General features: G+C 35.7%; 1 protein-coding gene across 5 annotated transcripts in view; it reads left to right on the forward strand.

The window, feature by feature from the left end:
- LOC113239764 (ubiquitin carboxyl-terminal hydrolase 33) overlaps positions 1 to 18,195 on the forward strand; it is a 37,467-nt gene extending 19,272 nt beyond the window's left edge. Inside the window, exons 12-21 of one of the 5 annotated variants that reach the window (XM_026476869.1) lie at positions 2,756 to 2,978; positions 4,145 to 4,273; positions 4,519 to 4,634; positions 8,257 to 8,435; positions 9,393 to 9,579; positions 12,102 to 12,215; positions 12,887 to 13,030; positions 14,001 to 14,127; positions 14,216 to 14,338; positions 17,092 to 18,195. In XM_026476869.1, the coding sequence (XP_026332654.1) occupies positions 2,756 to 2,978; positions 4,145 to 4,273; positions 4,519 to 4,634; positions 8,257 to 8,435; positions 9,393 to 9,579; positions 12,102 to 12,215; positions 12,887 to 13,030; positions 14,001 to 14,127; positions 14,216 to 14,338; positions 17,092 to 17,721 (1,972 nt within the window). In that variant the 3' untranslated portion in view covers positions 17,722 to 18,195. Of the gene's footprint in view, positions 1 to 2,755; positions 2,979 to 4,144; positions 4,274 to 4,518; positions 4,635 to 8,256; positions 8,436 to 9,392; positions 9,580 to 12,101; positions 12,216 to 12,886; positions 13,031 to 14,000; positions 14,128 to 14,209; positions 14,339 to 17,091 lie in introns of all 5 variants that reach the window. The other 4 variants (XM_026476868.1, XM_026476872.1, XM_026476871.1 and 1 more) reach the window with 4 other exon arrangements.
- The last annotated feature ends 1,130 nt before the right edge of the window (positions 18,196 to 19,325 follow it).

Raw genomic sequence — 19,325 nt, forward strand, 5'->3', positions numbered from 1 at the left:
TTTAACTTTTGACAGACCGAATTGTAATCCATTAGTGATGTCCTAATGCGTGTCCGATTCCATTTTTTTATAACATCGATTTTATTTATGAAGAAGTTTTAATCATGAATGTAAGCGGGTTCCAAAAATAAGATATTGTCTCATTGGAATCGTGATGTTGCGTTTGACAATTTGTGTACTCAAGAATTAATAATTAGTGTTAATGAGGGTTCTAGTGATGATTCCCGTTCATATGGAGAAGAATCCGACGATTCATTATAATAAACAGTAAGAATTTATTATAACTATTTATAATTTATTTAATTACATTATAATTTATTAGACAGGTGCCAAAATATAACAATTTGAATAATCTTCTTTAAATAGTCGTTGGCTCGATAAATATCGGAGCTAAAGAGCACGTCACTTCACTAAAATTAAAAAATTAAAGAGTCCAGGAAGTATTGCATTTTTGTCTATGGTTGTGTACCAATAATTACGGAACTTCGGAGGCATGCATATGTCAAAAGTTAAATAAATGGTTGGACAAAATATAAAAGTAATGACCCTATGGGGTCATATTTTTTCACGTACCTGTATTAATTACACATACACTCCAAAATTATGTATATATCTGCCGTCCATTAACTAAAACGGCTAAGTGACAAATGGTCAAATATCCATTTTAAATAGCAAAAAAAATAGAGCATAAAATTCTCTTTTAAAACCATTGACCTACCAACAAATGGACATCGGGTCTAATACAAAAACCACGAAAAAAATGTCCAAGGGTAACATATACAAATGTAGTGACATGTAACAAAATATAAAAAACTAAAACATTTAATTTAAATTGTAACGTCATGGCAGTGCTGCTTAAATTTGCTTACAACAATTTAAGGGCCCAAAAACACCATATTCAGCTTCTACTGGAAACTTAACAAAATGCACCATATTTAGCTTCGACTGAAAATTACTTGAACACAAGAGTAATGGAATGGGCCTTTCTCGTAAATATTAATAATTTTTTTTATATACATATATTATTATGTCGAATTTTGTACAAATTCACTTAAAGGTATAATAAAGAGTTGGGCAGATACATACATACAATTATTACTACAAATGTGAAAATAAGCGTGTACTATAAGAAATGTACCGATATTCTAACTAAACGTAAACTCAATTATCCGTAATTCCGATTTATAACAAAACCGTTACGCTTTCGAGTAATTTTGATGCCTTTTACATAGACAAAATTAGCTTTTGTTTTGTAATCTTCGTAAAAATACATTATGAAAATTCGAGCTAACGTTATTTCGGGCAAATGTGTTTTCTGACTTCTGATAGGTAATCCCATACCGTAAAACGAGTACAACAATATTTTGTTAGGTATTATGGCTAACGTTTAATAAAAAAATCATTTTAAAAATAGGATTAAAATCAAAACAACTCTACAATTTCTTTGTTCTAAATATTTCAATCGCTTGTGGTTCGTACAATTGAAAATGACTAAGAAGTTTATATAAGCTTCTTGAAACTGACGTAATGGGTCATCTTTTGCGCATGCAATGAGTAGAAAAAGGACAGTTAGCTATTTCATTATTTCGTGTGCTTTTGTAATTTATATTTACGATTCAGTTATATATAAATTAAATACTATAAAACTATACAAAATAACACTTTTAAATTACCAATATGATAACACAATATATTTGTTTAGTGAAAATATGATACAAAATCCTGTTTTCACACTTTACTGCAGTAATTTTTACAAGTTATTATTTGTACTGCATATATTGGTACCGCATGATTGACAACCGCGCTGTCACTCGAACAAACGAAGACTATTGCGCGATTGACGCTCTGTATGTGATTTTAACGCCAAGTGCGAACACTTTTTAGCGCGAACCCGACATCCATTTAATGGTAGATCAATGTTTAAAACAGTTAAAATTAGTTGAGGTGTTCGACTTATCGGACCTTACCCTCACGATGCATAGCTGAAATATCATTAAACAATGTCAATATTATAAAACTGGGTTATGGTTTTTCATGATATATCAAAAAATTTTTTGTCACTGAGCCGTGTTTTCGTTATCGGATGGCAAATATTTAACTTGAACAAATAAATAATTTACAAAAATTATTGCTATTATTTAAACAAAGGCTTTATTAATTAAATTTTTTTTGAATTGATATTCAATTATTTTTTGTGAAATTACTCCACTAGTTTGTTATAATTATTAATACACTTGGTTGTTGTTACTAGTGTAGTGGTAGTTGGACTAAAAAGTCGTTGAAAGACCAAGTACAAAGACACGACGCAAGCACATAGAAAAATTCGTGAGGTCCGTTGGTTCGTTCCGTGGCTTAGTTGGTATAGCGTCTGACACGGTATGCAAGAAGACGTCGGTTCGAATCCGACCGGATCGAAGGAATTTTTTCTGAGTGTTCGATCTTTGTATTAATAATTATAACAAAGGCTTACATTTTAATTTCCTTCTTTTTTTAAAATGTTCTGTATTTCTGTCGGATCTAAATCGCGTATATTCTCTTCTTTTTTTTTTCTTTATACAAACCAACGTTTTGGGGTCTTTAAAGACAGAAAGAAAATTATTTATTTACTTTACAGGTCATGGTCACGACTGACTGAACATTTTAATCATTCACATGAAATAAGTGTCAACCGTGACCATGGGACCTGAAAAGTGCCCGATATGTTGGTTTGTTTGAAAAAACAAATATACACGATTTAGACCTGATCTTCTTTCAGTGGTGCTGATCATGAAGTATACGATAGTATAGAGAAAAGTGCTGATGACTGCAAATATGTGCTGAAATCGTTTGTCGCCTGTAGTGAATGTGCCATGCGTGTGCGCAGCGGCGGCGCGGGAGGCGGCGACGGCGGCGCGGGGGGCGTGCGCTACCGCAGCGTCATCTCCGATGTGTTCGACGGCAAGCTTCTCTCCTCCGTGCAATGCCTCATCTGCGACAGGGTAACTCGTCTCCTCTACCCTTACCTTTCGCTGCTGTTAAGATTTCTGTGCTCCTTGTCATAAACAATGCATTTGCGTTTTGGTAACGTTCGAGATATTGGCACGTAAAGTGTTTATTATTTGAAAAAAGTCTATACAACGATAGTTGACTATCGTTGATTCCGCATAACTGTGAAAATGTTGAATGAATCACTTTGGAAATGTTTATATAGTAAAATTGAGGACATACTCTGATTACTATACGGTGTGAAAACACGATGCCTAAACATTTTCAAGAAAGGAAAAATAAACAACACCTCGAAATTTTAAAAGGAAACCGTTGTATTCAATAGGCGCTGTACCAATGATTTTTTTTTTGTATCAACTGCACTAAACAGAACACGTATACTATACGGTATACATTTTTCAAATGGCTTTAATTTCGTTTGTTAAAAAATCTGAAATAACGCCACTGTGCCTGCCGCTCGACCCGCGCAATAGAACCGGAAAACATGTTAATTCGAGCTGAGGTAGTGTCGACTTTTGTAATATTTTATTGTAAAGTAAAGTAAAGTATTTATTGCTTCCTTGTGTTACATAGGTCTTAAAATTTATATATAGTGTCAACATGACCCTGTTAGGGCGCCGCAATTAAAAGTATAAGAAGAAAATAAAAATAAAACATAAATGAAACATAATAAGAAGTTAACAATTTTTCTAAGACAACTTATATGACTAACAAAATGTAAAACTAGTAATTAAAACAGTAATTATATTAATTAATTATACTTCAAAAAACTCTTTTAAACTATAATAACATTTTGAAATCAAATGTGCTCTAAGCTGTTTATTAAATAAATTAGTCTGCGATTTGGATGAAATTGTATTGGGGAGTTTATTGAAAATTTTAATTGCCATTACAAATGGTCCTGAGCTGTGCATATTTAATTTCGAGCTAGGTAGCGCAAGTCTATTTCCATGTCTGAGGTTCATCGGCTGAGTGTATGTGTCCTTTGCTCTGGTGAACAAGTGTATGTTATTGTTAACAAATTTGCATATTTCTAAAATGTACATCATTATATATTTTTAATATAGTACAGTTAAAATATTTAATTTAATGAAATGTGGCCTGCAGCTGTCCAATGGATCGGCGTTTACAAGTATTCTTATACATTTATTGTATCCAGGTGTCAACACGAGTGGAAACGTTTCAAGACCTGTCGCTACCAATACCATCCCGAGAACACCTAGCAGTAATAAGATGCCAACAGCCCATTCTCAACCATCACACCGCTCATGCCACCCAGGAGTCCTGGGTAATATACAATAAATAGAATGGTTTATTTTAGGCTATAATGATCCATAATTGTAAGTAACACACAGTACAGTACATTTTTCTTACTTTCTAGGGTTATAAACTTAAACTTAATGCTTAACAGAGAAAATGCCACGGCTAGACCAGTGACGCACATGTAATGCCACCCAATGGTTTTTACATAACGTGATTTTTTTTTGTTCTTGTTCAAACTTTGTATCAATTGTAATAATTAATCATTTGCAGGTATGGTGGCTCCTAAGCTGGCTACGATCCTGGTTCTACGGGCCCGTGGTGTCGCTTCAGGACTGCCTCGCCGCCTTCTTCAGTGCAGACGAACTCAAGGGTGATAATATGTACAGGTAAGAAGATTTCATCTGGTAACAATCAAAATTTTCCTAATGACCAGTCGTGAAACTAAATGAAAGAAATATCTTTTTAAATCTAAATAGTGATATGGTACTTCAGACGAACTATTCCGCTAAATTCTTTAACTCAGGAGTGTCTTTTTTAGAGCAAAGTCTAAAGTCAGAATTGTAATAATATTTTCCAACCTCCGATAGGAGATCAACCACGGAATAACAAACTAATGGAAATGGTATAAGCGGTATTAGTATCAACCAACGTCACCACACTCACACACTTGTGAACTAATTTTACACTACATTACCAGAAACTATGATCTTGACTGAATATTTATGTAATTATCAAACGAAATTACGGCTTTGGAAAAAAAATAAACTTCTTTGAATCTAGTAATGTTTACTAACATCGAAACTGATCACACTGTATGTAATTGTATGAAAAACGCTTAGAGGATGGAAAAAAAATAAAAGAAAGGGGCTGCCCTAACTACGGAATGAACGTGCATACCTAACAAAAAATTATACAAAAATTGAACGAACAAATGGCGGATTTCTTTAGTGTCGTACCATAATCTATCGAAAAGTCATTATCGATCGACATGCAAACATTTAATTAAAGTAGATCAATATTCCATTTGGGAATATTTTAGGTTATAAGGGAATATCCGGGAATGTCACATGAAATTTTGAATTTATTGTTTTGCGTTTACAAATACTCAAATATTACGAAAAGTTAATTTGCACAGAAAAAAATAATATTTTGTAATTTGAGAGTAAATAAAAAGGAGAAAACTTTGAAATATAAATCCTATACATTTCCAACCTCAAGATTCATATTTTCATAGAGAAATTTTTAAACGGATTCCAAATAGTGTAAGCTTTTTTGTATTTATGCATTGGTATAGAATTTAATATCAGTGATTGATTTAAGTGAATCTTCAATACTTTCATTTAATTTTGACAATAAATGAAAGTATTAATAATAGTAATAATATTATTATCATACGTTTATTTGCTTAAAACATGATATAACAGGAGATGTAACAAGAGACAGTTTTAGTATAAACATGTTTCGCATATATTAAATAGCATGCAAATGTCTGATTATGACATTTGCATGCAAATGTCTGATTATGACATTTGCATGCTACACGACACCTTAGACTATGGAAACTAAAGGACATGTTACGTTGACATATATAAACCAGACGTTATATGTATATGATGCATTTCGACGCCGAAAACATAAACATGTTATTGTCTTATAACTATTACGTGCCGAGTTAAGCCAAAAGAGATAGCATTACATTGGTTTGTGTCAAACACGGAAATCGAAAATACGTAACGTCATCCTAAATGCCAACCGTGTCCATTTCGCAGTACATGAGGCACATGATACCGTTGTCAAAGGGAAGTACAACAAATGTTTTTCCAAATGTAGTATTGAATTATTCGCATGTATTATAATTAAATTGGACAAAAATATTGACAGTGAGAATAATTAGGTATTAATAAAAATGCGACGCTGCAGCATTAAGGGATGTGGCTTTAGAAAAAGTGCAAATCAATCGAATGTTACATTGCACAGGGATGTGTTACTTTTTTGTCTATAAATCACACAATAGCCCAAATATTTCATCTAATTAGACTTATTTAAGTAGTTTATTTATAAATCTTGCCAAATTTTGCTTTTGTTACTTTTATTGCCTTTTTGTTTGTATATTTTGATGATTGTTGTTAACGATTTTGAGATAGTGTTGATCTTCTAAGCATACATATTATCGATATTCTGTTATTAAAACAATTCACCACGAGATTTTTATTGTTTTATTATTATTTTTATTATTTCAAGTTTTCCTACAAATGAAAAAAGGAAGAAAGAATGGTTGGAAATCATAGGACTGCCGAATATAAACGTTGGATCAAAGACCATTTTCATTTGTTCGCTTCATTTTGAAGAGTCAAATTTTAACAGAACTTTGAATGTAACTAGATTACATGACAGTGCTATTCCATAATTAGGTTTATTGGTAAATAATTTTATGTTCAATTTAGGTTAAACAAGACTCATTTACTAGTTATTCTCAGTTTCTGAAAACAACATTATCCACTCGTTTCTGATTTTTCCCAATGACAACTCAAACTATCAAAAATGACTATTTTTTAAAGCCTGCAATACAATGACATGTTAGTCCAACGTTGCCGGGTAAAGGCCAATACCAACGTATAGACAGCCTATTTGCCTTGCCTTGCCTTGCCATCGTTCGGTGTCACTCGCCTAGCTACTGTTGTAGCTAGGAGGTTGCCTTCACTCGGCAACGTTACACCAAAATGGTCTTTGTATTGCTGGCTATATAAAATAGGAATTTTTAGTAGTTAGAGTTATCAATGGGAAAAAATCGGAAACGTGTGGATAATTTTGTTTTCAGAACTGAGTATGCCTAGTAAATAAGTCTTGTTTAATCTAAATTACATATAAAATTATTTACCAATAAACCTAATGATGGAATTACGTTATCATGTAATCTAGTTACATTCAAAGTTAAGTTAAAATTTGACTCTTCAAAATGAAGCGAATAAAATAAATGAAGATGGTCTTTGATTAAATGTTTATATTCGGCATTATTATACGGTATGATTTCCAACCATTCTTTTTTCTTTTTTGATTTCTAGGTAAACTTGAAATAGTAAAAATAATGATAATAATATAATAAAAACCTCGTAGTGAATTATTTTAATAACAGAATATTGATGATATGTACGCTTCCAAGAATCTTCTTCTTCTCTTCGCTTTTTGAAATGCCACAATCCGTAATGCTGCAGCGACGAATTTTTGTTAATACTGAATTGTTCTCACTGTCAACATTTTTGACCATTTTATTACAATACATGCGAATAATTCAAATAAAACACTTGGAAAAACATTTGTTTTCACATTTGATGTACTTCCCTTTGACAACCGTATTATGTACCTCATGTACTGCGAAATGGACACGGTTGGCATTTAAGATGACGTTACGTATTTTCGATCCCCGTGTTTGACACAGACCAATGTAATGCTATCTGTTTTGGCTTAAGACGACACGCAAGAGTTAAACAAAGACAATAACATGTTTATGTTTTCAATGCCGAAATGCATCATATACATATAACGTCTGATTTATATATGTCAACATAAGATGTCCTTTAGTTTTCATAATCTAAGGAAAAACGAATGAACTATTTTACTTAGGAGTTCTGTTACTCAACACTAGATGGCGCAATTATTCAGTAGTTATTTTGTCACAGTGGAACAAAATTATCAAATATTAAAACACACTTACCTACGCAATGAAACGCCTTCACCGGAAACATTTTTGTTATTGCTATTATTTCGAAAGCTCAAATCAGAACAATAAACCATGATTCACTCAAAATAATTTTGGTTTACGTAGTGAAGCACATGTTCGTCTTATGAGAGCGTTGACGCAGAACAAAAGTTGGTTATGATAGATATATATATAACCTTAACCTTCGCAGTTTGTTATCCCGTGAGAGCAACCCAAAGAAGGAGAAGACTCATTTAGACGTCGTCCACCTCATTTTGGGTAGTTAAACAAAAAAATATATATAATTTCAGCTGCTCGCGCTGCAATAAACTCCGCAATGGTGTAAAGATGTCAGGTGTGGTGCGTCTACCCGAAGTGCTTTGCGTGCATCTAAAAAGGTTCCGTCACGAATTAATGTTCAGTGCGAAAGTCGGCGCCAGAGTATCGTTTCCTATACACGACTTGAACATGGCGCCCTATACGCATAAAGGTGAGTTTGTAGCTGTTGTAGTTATTTGCAGGTGAGTCTAGTAGCAGTAGAGCTCCTTGTGAAAGAGTTTGTCCAGGGAAGTACTCCCACCTTATCTATTTCTGCCGTCAAGCAGTAATGTGAGCATATAGGGTGCTGGTGAAATTACAGGCACAGTAGTAGCAGTAGCAGTGCCCCTGGATCTTTGTGATTTAAAGCTTAGCATGGCGCTCCAACTGTTATGGACAGGCGTGTCGCTTACCACCAAGCGCATGACTTGTTCGTCCCGTCACTTTGTATCATAATAAAAACGTTGAAATGCCACATAATAATAATTATAATTTATTTAAGAAGATCGCACAAAACGTGATATTTACAGGAATTCAAAAAAGATTAATGTTGTTAATGTATTTTTATATGATTTGTTAGGTTTTCTATTACACTAAGAGAGAGTGAGCCTGGTGATCTGTAACACAGGTTTCCAACCTAGTATAGACTCCAGCTCTCACTAAGGCACTTGTTATTTGTTATTTTTATTAATTAATAATTGTATTTTTAATGTATTCATACACTGTAACTATACCTTATTGAGAGAAATAAAGCATATTGTATTGTATTGTATTGTATACAGTGTCCGTATGTATGACCTTACAAAAATTGACAATTCAAATGAACTTGTGCTCAGTAATTGCATGAATAATGGGTCTAGGTTCAAATGAAACAAGTTCGGTTATTTGTTCTATAATTGTGACCAATATTCAGTCGATGGTCAATTTTCACAAAGAACTTTCATTTTTCTCCGTCTTAAAAAAAGACGTAGAAACGTACGAGCCAAAAAAATACCTTATTTTTAATTTATCAAACATTATTCCTATTTACACTATATACGATTTGCAGAAGACTGTTAATAATTTTAACAGTTATTATATACAGAACGGTTATGCATTTTTCAAGTACAATCTAATGCGTTGTTGCCAGACTGCACGTCGAAGATCACTCGCTACGATTTGTGCGCTGTGATCTGCCACGCGGGCACGGCAGGCGGTGGACACTACACATGCGTAGCGCGCAATGCTCGCGGCTGGTACGCCTTCGACGACCAGTGTGTAGCGCCCGTATCGCCACACCAGCTGGCCAACAGCGAAGCCTATGTGCTGTTCTACAGGTAATTTTATTTTCTCGAACATGATCGGAAATGTTTGCTTTATTTTCAAAACCGAACACGTTTTGAAGTCATTAATGAGCGTGATTTGGTATGATTGCATGGCGGCTAACTTGACTAATACCCCAAATAAAACCCAAGTGCCCTTTTTCTTTCCATTACAGCCATGATCGGTAAGGAGATTTTTTAAATTTGTAGCACGACATACTTCCTTACATAGCTCAGGTTCAAGTTCAACCAGAGAGGTTACTTAAGTTCAAAATTAAACATTCGCTTAAAGTGTTATCTAAACAGAAATTTGATTGCAATTCAGACACGTACTACTTAAATACTTATTAAGCATTGCTTATATTTAGCAAATTTTTTTCAATACATCATGGATACAGCCATACAGCCAGCGTGTTTGCTTTTTACAACATTTTAGTTCGAGTTGTATAGAGTCGAGATGTATGAATTGCCAAATCCATAATTGTTGTGTTGTGAACCAAATTTATATTGTATTTATTTCCACGCAAACGTGATGAAAAAAATTGTATGTATCACGGACGGTAAAAAAATACTAAACTAGTTATTAAATTCAGCTTTTGGCTTCGGTCTTGTAATAGATCTTCGTTAGTAATTTCTTCTTTATCGTTCTTACATAGGGCGCACTATAAGTTTCCGGAACTGGCCACATAAACAATATTTAAAAAGTAATTACAACATTTGAAAATGGAACTCTTTGGCTTTGGAATACAGTTTGTTTCATCTGTTTTTACATTGTGGCGTCATTTTAGAAATTTGTTGTCTACATCACCCCATGGTTTTAGCTCGTGAAAATTTTCGTAGTATGATTTTCTACGACTTCAAGTGTAATGTAACAGCTCAGCGGAGCTTCGCTCGGCTTCAAACTGCTTTTAGCAATGAAGCACCATGCAAAACGACTATTTATAGCTGGTTTGCAGAATTCAAACACGGTCGTGTAAATCTCAGTGACGAATTTCGTGATGGTCGCCCGTCCACTGCTGTGAACTACAAAAACATCGATGCTGTGCGCCGTATGATCAAAACAGACAGGCATGTGATATACCATGAGATTCGGGCATCTTTAGGCATGAGTCAAATACAATCAATACAACATTTGGGTGTGAAAAAGCTGTGCTCTCGGTGGATGCCACACAATTTGATTGAGGCTCAAAAAACGGATCGCTTCACTTGGTGTGATACCATGCTTACCAGATTCAACGAAGGGACGTCAAATTTGGTGCGGGACATAGTAACAAGTGACGAAATATGCATTTATAGTTACGATCCCAAAACAAAGCAGCAATCGAGCGTATGGGTCTTTCGAGATGAGCCGAAACCAAACCAAAGTGGCGCGCGTGCAAAGTGCCTCTAAGCGGATGATTGCTTCTTTTTTGAATAAAACTGGACAGGTGGCTGCTGTTGCTTTGTAGAATCGTTGTGCCATGAATAGTGATTGGTGCACGACCATTTGTTTCCCGGAAGTTATTGACAAACTCCGTAAAAATAACCGTAAATGCCGTATCGTCTTGCACCACGATCCCTTCGGTACAATTGGTCTACTTTCCCGATTGGCCCACTTGCACTATTCGTCTACTGTCCTGATCGGTCCACTTGTTTTTCCCGATTCGTCTATTTCCCATTTCGTCTACTTTCCTGTTTGGTCTACTTTCCCAATCGGTCCACTTGTTTTACCCGATTCGTCCATTTCCCATTTCGTCTACTTTCCCGATCGGTCCCCTTGTCCATATAGTCCACCTTGCAGTACAGTCCCGACCTGGCACCTTGCGACTTTTATTTATTTCCAAAAATTAAGAAACAATTACGCGGTCAACGATTTTCATCACCTGAAGAGGCTGTCGAAGAGTATGAAAAATATGTTTCAGAGATTGTCACGGAGGAGTGGCATAAATGTTTTCAAAATTGGTTCATTCGTATAAAAAAGTGCATTAACGATAACGGAGAATATTTAAAGAAAAAATAAATTCATTTCTGACCATTTATAGCATTTTTTTTCTTGTTTATTCCTGAAACTTATAGTGCGCCAAACGTATTACTCAACTTACTATTGCGACCGCTACTGCTCGAAAGATTTAAATATACATACTAACAAAGAGCTATTGTAAACAGACTAAACAAAAACTGTGATACAGCCAACTGCTCACTAGCATCTGTGTCCATAATTGCGAGAATAAATAAAAATTGTCTATACTTATTTTGCGTTTAGTTATAGAGTACTACACCACATACTTTAAAAAAGGTGGCAAAATAAATGATACGCTATGTATTCAATATGCGTTTTCAATAGAAAACTGAGAGCATTCTTACTTGGGATTGAAGCATGTATTATGTATTTAGTAAATTTTAATGTACATTTTGAAGTTAGCGCGCTTTCTGGGTATTGTTAATTATTAATAATGATGTAGTAGAAAAGCCTACTCAAACGCCTGGAGAAATTATTTCAGCAATCCGCAATAGGTGGAGATTGCTCTTTAAAATGTTAAGGTGCTTGTCTTTTGCAGAAAAGTAAATCCACACATGGCAGAGCTGCGGCAGAAAGCGTCAGAAATATTAGAGTCGACCAATGTTGAGCCCAACGATATTAAATTTTACATATCTAAGCAGTGGATTAACAAGTGAGTTGTCAACGATAATTACTCAGTTAGATAATAAATATTTTAAAGAAAATACTCTTAAATGTCAAATAGACTACTTCGCCGACCAAACGATTTGTACTATGACCGATATGACGACCAATTTAGGAAATGAACTTTTCTAAATTAGTCTGGGTAATTACTGTGATTGTCTGGCACATTATTATTAATAGTACCAAATGGACATGTGCGCTGCACCGCCGCCGGTAATGAAATAACTTGAAAAAAATTCACCAACGATAATTTGGTTTATTTTAATGAAGTATCAGAGTCTTTGTATATTGTTTACTATATCAATATGATATTTCGTATATCCTATTCATTCTAGATTTAAGTTACATATTTTTAGTAATATCTGCAAAATATTCTTCATAAAAAAATTGTAATAAAAACCTGTGAATCCGTTAGTAGTGGGAGTTCAACAAGGTTGGACGTTCTGTGATCAACCATTTTGTGTCTAAGTGTGCCTCACTGGTGTTTCGAAATACAGTTATAAACATAATATAATAATATAAAACTCGCGCACACTAGGATAACCCTTTTTCGCGGGTGCCATGGACACATACATGCAGACAACCACAAGTTACACCGAAACCCAAATAAATAGCATAATAAGAAAGTATAGCATCTCAGGACGGCTTTTGTATTCCTAGATTCAACACGTGGGCGGAACCCGGCCCGGTGGACAACAGCGATTTCGTGTGCTGCCACGGCGGCGTCCGGCCAGATCGCGCTTCTCATCTGCATAAGCTAGCTGCCATCGTACCACAACCGTTATGGGAGTTCCTGCACAACCAGTAAGTATACCTAATATTTATTTATTGAATATCGTGACATTTTACTACCATGATATTAATATAATTTTTCTGTAAATTTTAATAATAATATTAGTTGGTCGAACACATAGAAAAATTCTTTAGATCTAACTGCAGTCGAACCAGTGTCTGTTGCCATATCGGGGCTACTGCTCTTAACCAACTGACTTGGTTTAATTTATATAAATTTTTGGCTGACGTCACACAGTGTTTAATGATAACCTATTGTGTGACATCCCCTTTTTATTTCATGTTCTCATAGTTTGAATTAATACGAGAGTAGAATTTCGGTATGTTTCTGTTGGACAATTTTCCGAAAATTTTCAAATAGTGGAAATTTTTCCGGTAAAATTCCCGAAAAATTCGAAAAATATATTTTCAAAGTGTCGTATTTATGTTGTACGTTTAGAAACATATTTTGAAGTTTTATTTAGCGTGAATTATGAAATAAACTTGTATAGTTAAAAGCCATCTGTAGAAAAACGAAATTTAAAATGATTTCACAACAGCCATTAAAACCTCCATCAATCACACCACCACCACAACCTCTTGTTAGCTTTCTCGTCGTCTGTTTAAGTTCTCTTTAAGTAACTTTACTAATCGTTTTCTTTAAGTAACTTCATTTTTCGACAGATGTCATCGTCAAATGTGGAAAAATATTGAAAAAATATCTGGAAAAATATTATTTTTCTGAAAAATATGATTTTTTCAAAATGGAAATTTATCCATGACAAAACACTAGGTGTGTCACATATGAATAGCTTCAGAGCTTATAAACTGGCAAAAACTGCTATTTAAAAATAATGTTATAAATATTGTGGACGCCATGGACCATTATAAGTTTAGTTCTTGATGTTGGAAAACATAGTACCGCCTTGGTATTTATTCCTAAAGCTTCATTTGCACTCTGAAAACTCGTTGGGAGATTTCAAATGTAAGTGTGGATGCGCAGATTCGGCGGTGGGCCGGCGGTATCCCACGCGCACGAGTGCGGCGTGTGCGCGCGCATCGCGCTGCGCCTGCGCACGCGCCGCGCTAACGAGCGGCAGGCTTTCGCCGAGCTACACGCCATCTTCCAGGTTACTTTTGCTTTTTTATAGCAATTCAATATTCATGTTCACTGTTGGTGCAGCATTCTGTGTAACAACAAACAATGCGCAGGAGCAGGAACGTCCGCGAGCTATATACGCGATTAGTATGCACTGGTTCCGGCAGTGGCAGGCCTTCGTACGCAACAAGACGCAGCAGCCGCCGCCGCCCGTCGACAACACCGGCATTCTCACAAAACAGGTACCTTATTTTGTTACATCTCACAAACAGCCCACAACGTTGACTCGGGGTCACATAGGCATTGATTCTGCTCGAATATATTATGTACGTAGGCACTCTAGTCGAGTTTTCTTACAGTTCTACACCATATTTAATTAACTTAATCTGCAAACAAACAGCGTTTAAAGCGAAATATAACCCGGTGTCATCAATATTTTATTATTATTTGGACAGAATAAAAACTGACCCCTTGTCCGCAAAATCACGATTTTACAGTTTTGAAAGTAAAAACGAGAGAATAACATGTTATGTTATATTATATTATATTATATTAATCCTAGAAAAGGGACTCGAAATTAAAAAAAAAAGAACATCTAACAAAATTTTAACGAACTTTTATTACATTTACAAATTGTTGATTTCTTAAGCCTAAACGAACGAAGATCTTGTGGTACAAGACGTTTTACCGTGCTTACGTAATTACTCACAACACTTTATCAAATCAAATCACATGAGAATGAAAATAGTCACAAGTAACAAAATACATAAGAAAATCGTTAACAAATTGCTCGCGTCACCGATGATATCCGAGCGGGCGCCGACAAGCAAATGCCTCGCTCTGGATCTGTTCTGCTTTTATAACGTGACGAAGGACAGTGCACAGCCGAGAGGGGTGTACAGCTTACAATATTATATTATATTATATTATGTTATAGTTATAGATATCCTTCAGATATTAGCTTTATATTTTTTGCCTCATTGTTCAACATTTTAGGTAATTCAGTCTGTTACATCGAAAAACATCAAGTTTTTGTTTTCAAGACGCTCTACTGTGAAATCGTTATTTTGCAGAAAACCGATTTAATAACTCGAGTTTTATATTTTTTTATACCGTCTGTGATGCATACAATATATTCATCACATTTGCGAGGAAACAAATACCACATAAATGTGGTTCACAAAAAGCTAGTGGTACAATTATCTTTCTATTCCTTGTGCTGCCTAAATCTGCGTGAAGTGTGTATAATTGAGTGAACGGTTTTGAAACAACTTTAAATGTACTATCACCCAATATCAATTTAGCTCGTTGAAACGTTTTTGTGGCAGTTGGACTGGCATATATTAAAATTCTTTTTCCATGTTCGTTGTCATCAAAATCACAAAACAAATATTTTTGTTGTTTTGGGGGCAGTTTCACTTCTTTTAAACATCTGAATATAAACCAATTTTCTTTTCAATGAACAACGGCACCTTCTTTACCAAGTTCATACCTCAATAAAGTTTGCATGCACTCATCGAATATAGGTTCAATAGGTCCATATTCTGCAGAACACCGTTTCCTGAAATTATCCAAGCATTTCAGGATTTCAACATTGTTGTAATTCGGCTTTTACTGGTGCTTGTGGTTAGGTTTGCGATTTACTTTATTACGCGTACAAATTAATGTAATAGATGCACTGCAAATATCCCGGCGTTTGCAGCGCCAGTTGCTGGTGCCATTTTTATTGTTTTGTTGAAAGGTATACTTATAGCCTTCCAGCAACAATAAATCTTTATCTCTTTTCCTTTTAATAAACACAACGTCACACTCCATTTTCCCAAAAAAAAATTTAAATGTCTAGACGTAGGCCGTGTTGATAACAGTGAAAGAAAATCAGGAAATGGCATTATAAGAAGCACTTCAATTTAATCATAGATAAAAATAAATAATATTAAGTGGCCAGTAACTTATTCAAAAAGGTATATATTATTTTATTAATTATACTAAGGAGATAAGTAAATTTCCCGACCTATACGGAAAAAAGAAATGATCTATCGAAAGAGGAATCTGACGGATGTGTACTAAATCCATATAACGAAAACGGAATTTGACGAAAGTGTCGTTGTTGGTTGTCCGCATTCGTCATTCCTGACGAACCTGAACTAAAATCATGAAAAAAACGATTTCTGACGAAACTGGAATATGACGGGTGTGTACTAAATCACAATTTGTGGTTGTCTATGTGTGTGTCCATGGCACCCGCGACACAGGGTTTCCCTAGTGCGGGGCTATGTTGAGTGTGTGCGTTGTACTATGGCACAAATAGTGCGCTACTATTTAAGTAATGTCATCGAGTATATAACCAGAAATAGAGATGGAATGTCGTTTAATTTGTTTGTAAACTATTCTGCCAAATCGTTACGGTGACAACTGCGCTCCGCTTGGCCAGAACGAATTCGAAACAATTGACAGGTGTCGTCAATTGTTTCACTTCAAATAGACGTTTTGTAATTCGTTTGTTTTGTAATTAGATGTTTTGTTGTTTTTCCCACATCACCGAATGGAACAGCCCCCCATTATTAGAGATTTATTTTTTACAATAAATACAGAATATTTTTGGAATATACACAGGTCAGTTGTTGGTTGCTGTACTATTTCAGCTTTCTAATTTGTGATTTCAGCGCAAACGAGAGTTGATATTTAAAAGTGATATAATGCCCATTTGCCTGACGAGTTGGCAGGGATGGATGGCACTTATTTCGTCTCTATTTCTGGTTATATACTCGACCAGTTCTGTCCAGGTTTCACCTCATTTATGGACTCTGAATCGGCAAGAGCCGATCGGAAAAGCTTTGCAATAAAAATGTCTATGGAATAAGAGCGGAAAATACGTCAATGAGGGACGATGCGACTTGACATCGCATATTAATTAGTATTTGCCCGAAACGATGAATCTTAGATGTTTTAAGACATCCATTACAATTTATTAACATTTATTTCGGTAAATTTTCAGGACATAGATGGCACAGCGCAATACGTGTTAAAGCCAGGCTCTGACCATGCGCAGCTTAGTGAAGAACTTTGGAGGTTCTTTACTGACATCTACGGCGGAGGGCCAGAGGTCAAGCTGAGGTCCCCCCAGCAAACCCAGACCACGGTCACGGTCCTCGCCGACCGCGACCACAGCGTCGACAGGCGGCTCTCGAGAAAATACTCCGAGTCGGACAAGGAGGAATACTGCACAAAATCAACCTCGGAAATGAACATACGAGACACTTTCCACGGGGAACTGCAAAAAAACCAATCCCTCCAAAACATCAACTACAAGATATCGAGGCCAGCCGCCGATTCTGACGAGGAAGTCAATTACAGGCACACTTTCCAATATAAAAGAGAACCAAATGGTAATTACCAGAATTCTGACGAAGACATGGACACGAGTCCCCCGCACAGCTACGTGAACACGGTGAGAATGGAGAACGGGGTGGACAGCTCCGAACACGATGCCAATGACAATCCCGTGCAGGGCAAACAGTCGGATCGGCTGACAGACAGCGAATTGCCGAACCTGGATAGCATATCGTTGAAAACAAAGAATAAAACCGGAAAAGTGAGAAAAATGAAACGACGGACAGTAAAATGATTTTTTCTAGCTTTCCAGTTCGTTCACAGGCTGAGGCGTAAAGTCGGCGGGACGTACGTCTAAACTGAACATTCCCTTTCGGTGACTGGTGTATTGTGCATTTAAGGTTCAATGAACCTCAAACTTTGGACCTCTTCGGTCTTGATAGATTTCTAAAATATTCTACGGCCTCGTGCCACTTGGGAAGGTAGTATTTTAGTACAATTTTATTTTTTTAGTTAAAATTCAGGTCTAGTTAAATTAGGTTATCGTTCGATGTTAATCTCATAGAACTGTGTATTGTATATTTTACAATAAATGTATATGTGTAAAATTATATAATGATAATGTAACAGTGTATAGAAAATTCATGTTATTAGAAATCTTTGTACCTTTGGTTTTTGTCTGTTTACCATGGATTAGGTATTTATTTTGTTGTTTCTGGTCTAAGTCTGTGTTATTTGTTAATGAAATGATCAGCAATAAATATATTCATCTATATTGGCTGCATCTTTTTGTTTCATTGTCGTTTCGGCATGGTATTGACATGCAAGGGAACGGAAGGTAAAACGGACCCTGTAGGTGAAACGGACCGCGCCTGAAACTATGAAACTACTAGAGTCATCTATTAAAGACTTACGTCCGCTTGGTAGTCGCCTCTCTCATTTACGGTCAGTATCCTTGGAGGCTCTCTCTCATTTTTATCGTAGTAGAAAGCGTTTAAAAAGCAGAACGTTGCTTGTGTATTCATTCAACACGTCGACAAAGCAATTGAAATTTGCGCGTTCGAAGCCGAGAAAACTGCGGGGGAAAGGCGCAAGCGCAGGCCACACCGCGAACGACGCTAAGCAAACTTAGCTTAACTCACGTAGTTGCATTCAAATCTAAGCTTAGAAAATAAGTAAGTAGTGACGTGCTTGCTACACTATGGATACGTGTAGGGGTTAAGGTCGACATACTTTACATAGCTAGCGGGATCGTTAGGTTAGTTTAGTAAGCTCGGTTAGCTTAGTTCGCGGTGTTAACCGAAGTATGAACAGATATGATATGATATAGATGCCCCGGCTACGTAAGTTAAGCTAAGTTAACTTAGCTCCTTTCGCAGTGTAGCCTGCGCTGCAGGCTCACCCGCAGCAGTGATAGTTATTATAACGCGTATGCACTCTGCATATTGTATCGCACAGATGACACGCACTTACGGCATCACTGAATTTGTGATCTCATAACGCACACACTCGTTAAGAAAATCCTGTACACACACATAGACAAATTACACCCAAACTCACGAGAGAAATAAATGTAGGCCATACAAATACTTCTCCCGGCTCGGGAATCGAACCCGGGACCACTGTGTGGCAGTCCAGCATAGTAACCGTTTGGCTATTGAGGTAGTTAATATGTGCAAAGGTTGCGACTATATCTCATTTGAATTACGTTAACACGTGTGTAAAAAATTATGCTATTACGCAAAAAGCTCTCACGCTGCTGTTTTTTAACAATGAACTAACAAAAATAATCCTAATAACTAACATTAAACCACAATCGAAAGACACTTTCCTTATCTAGTTATTTAGTAAAAGGTACCAGTTTTTAATAAATAAAAATCTATTATGATTTTTCAAAAT

This window comes from Hyposmocoma kahamanoa, unplaced genomic scaffold (assembly GCF_003589595.1).
Source record: "Hyposmocoma kahamanoa isolate Upper Pololo Valley unplaced genomic scaffold, ASM358959v1 116, whole genome shotgun sequence".
NCBI classification, from domain to species: Eukaryota; Metazoa; Arthropoda; class Insecta; order Lepidoptera; family Cosmopterigidae; genus Hyposmocoma; species Hyposmocoma kahamanoa.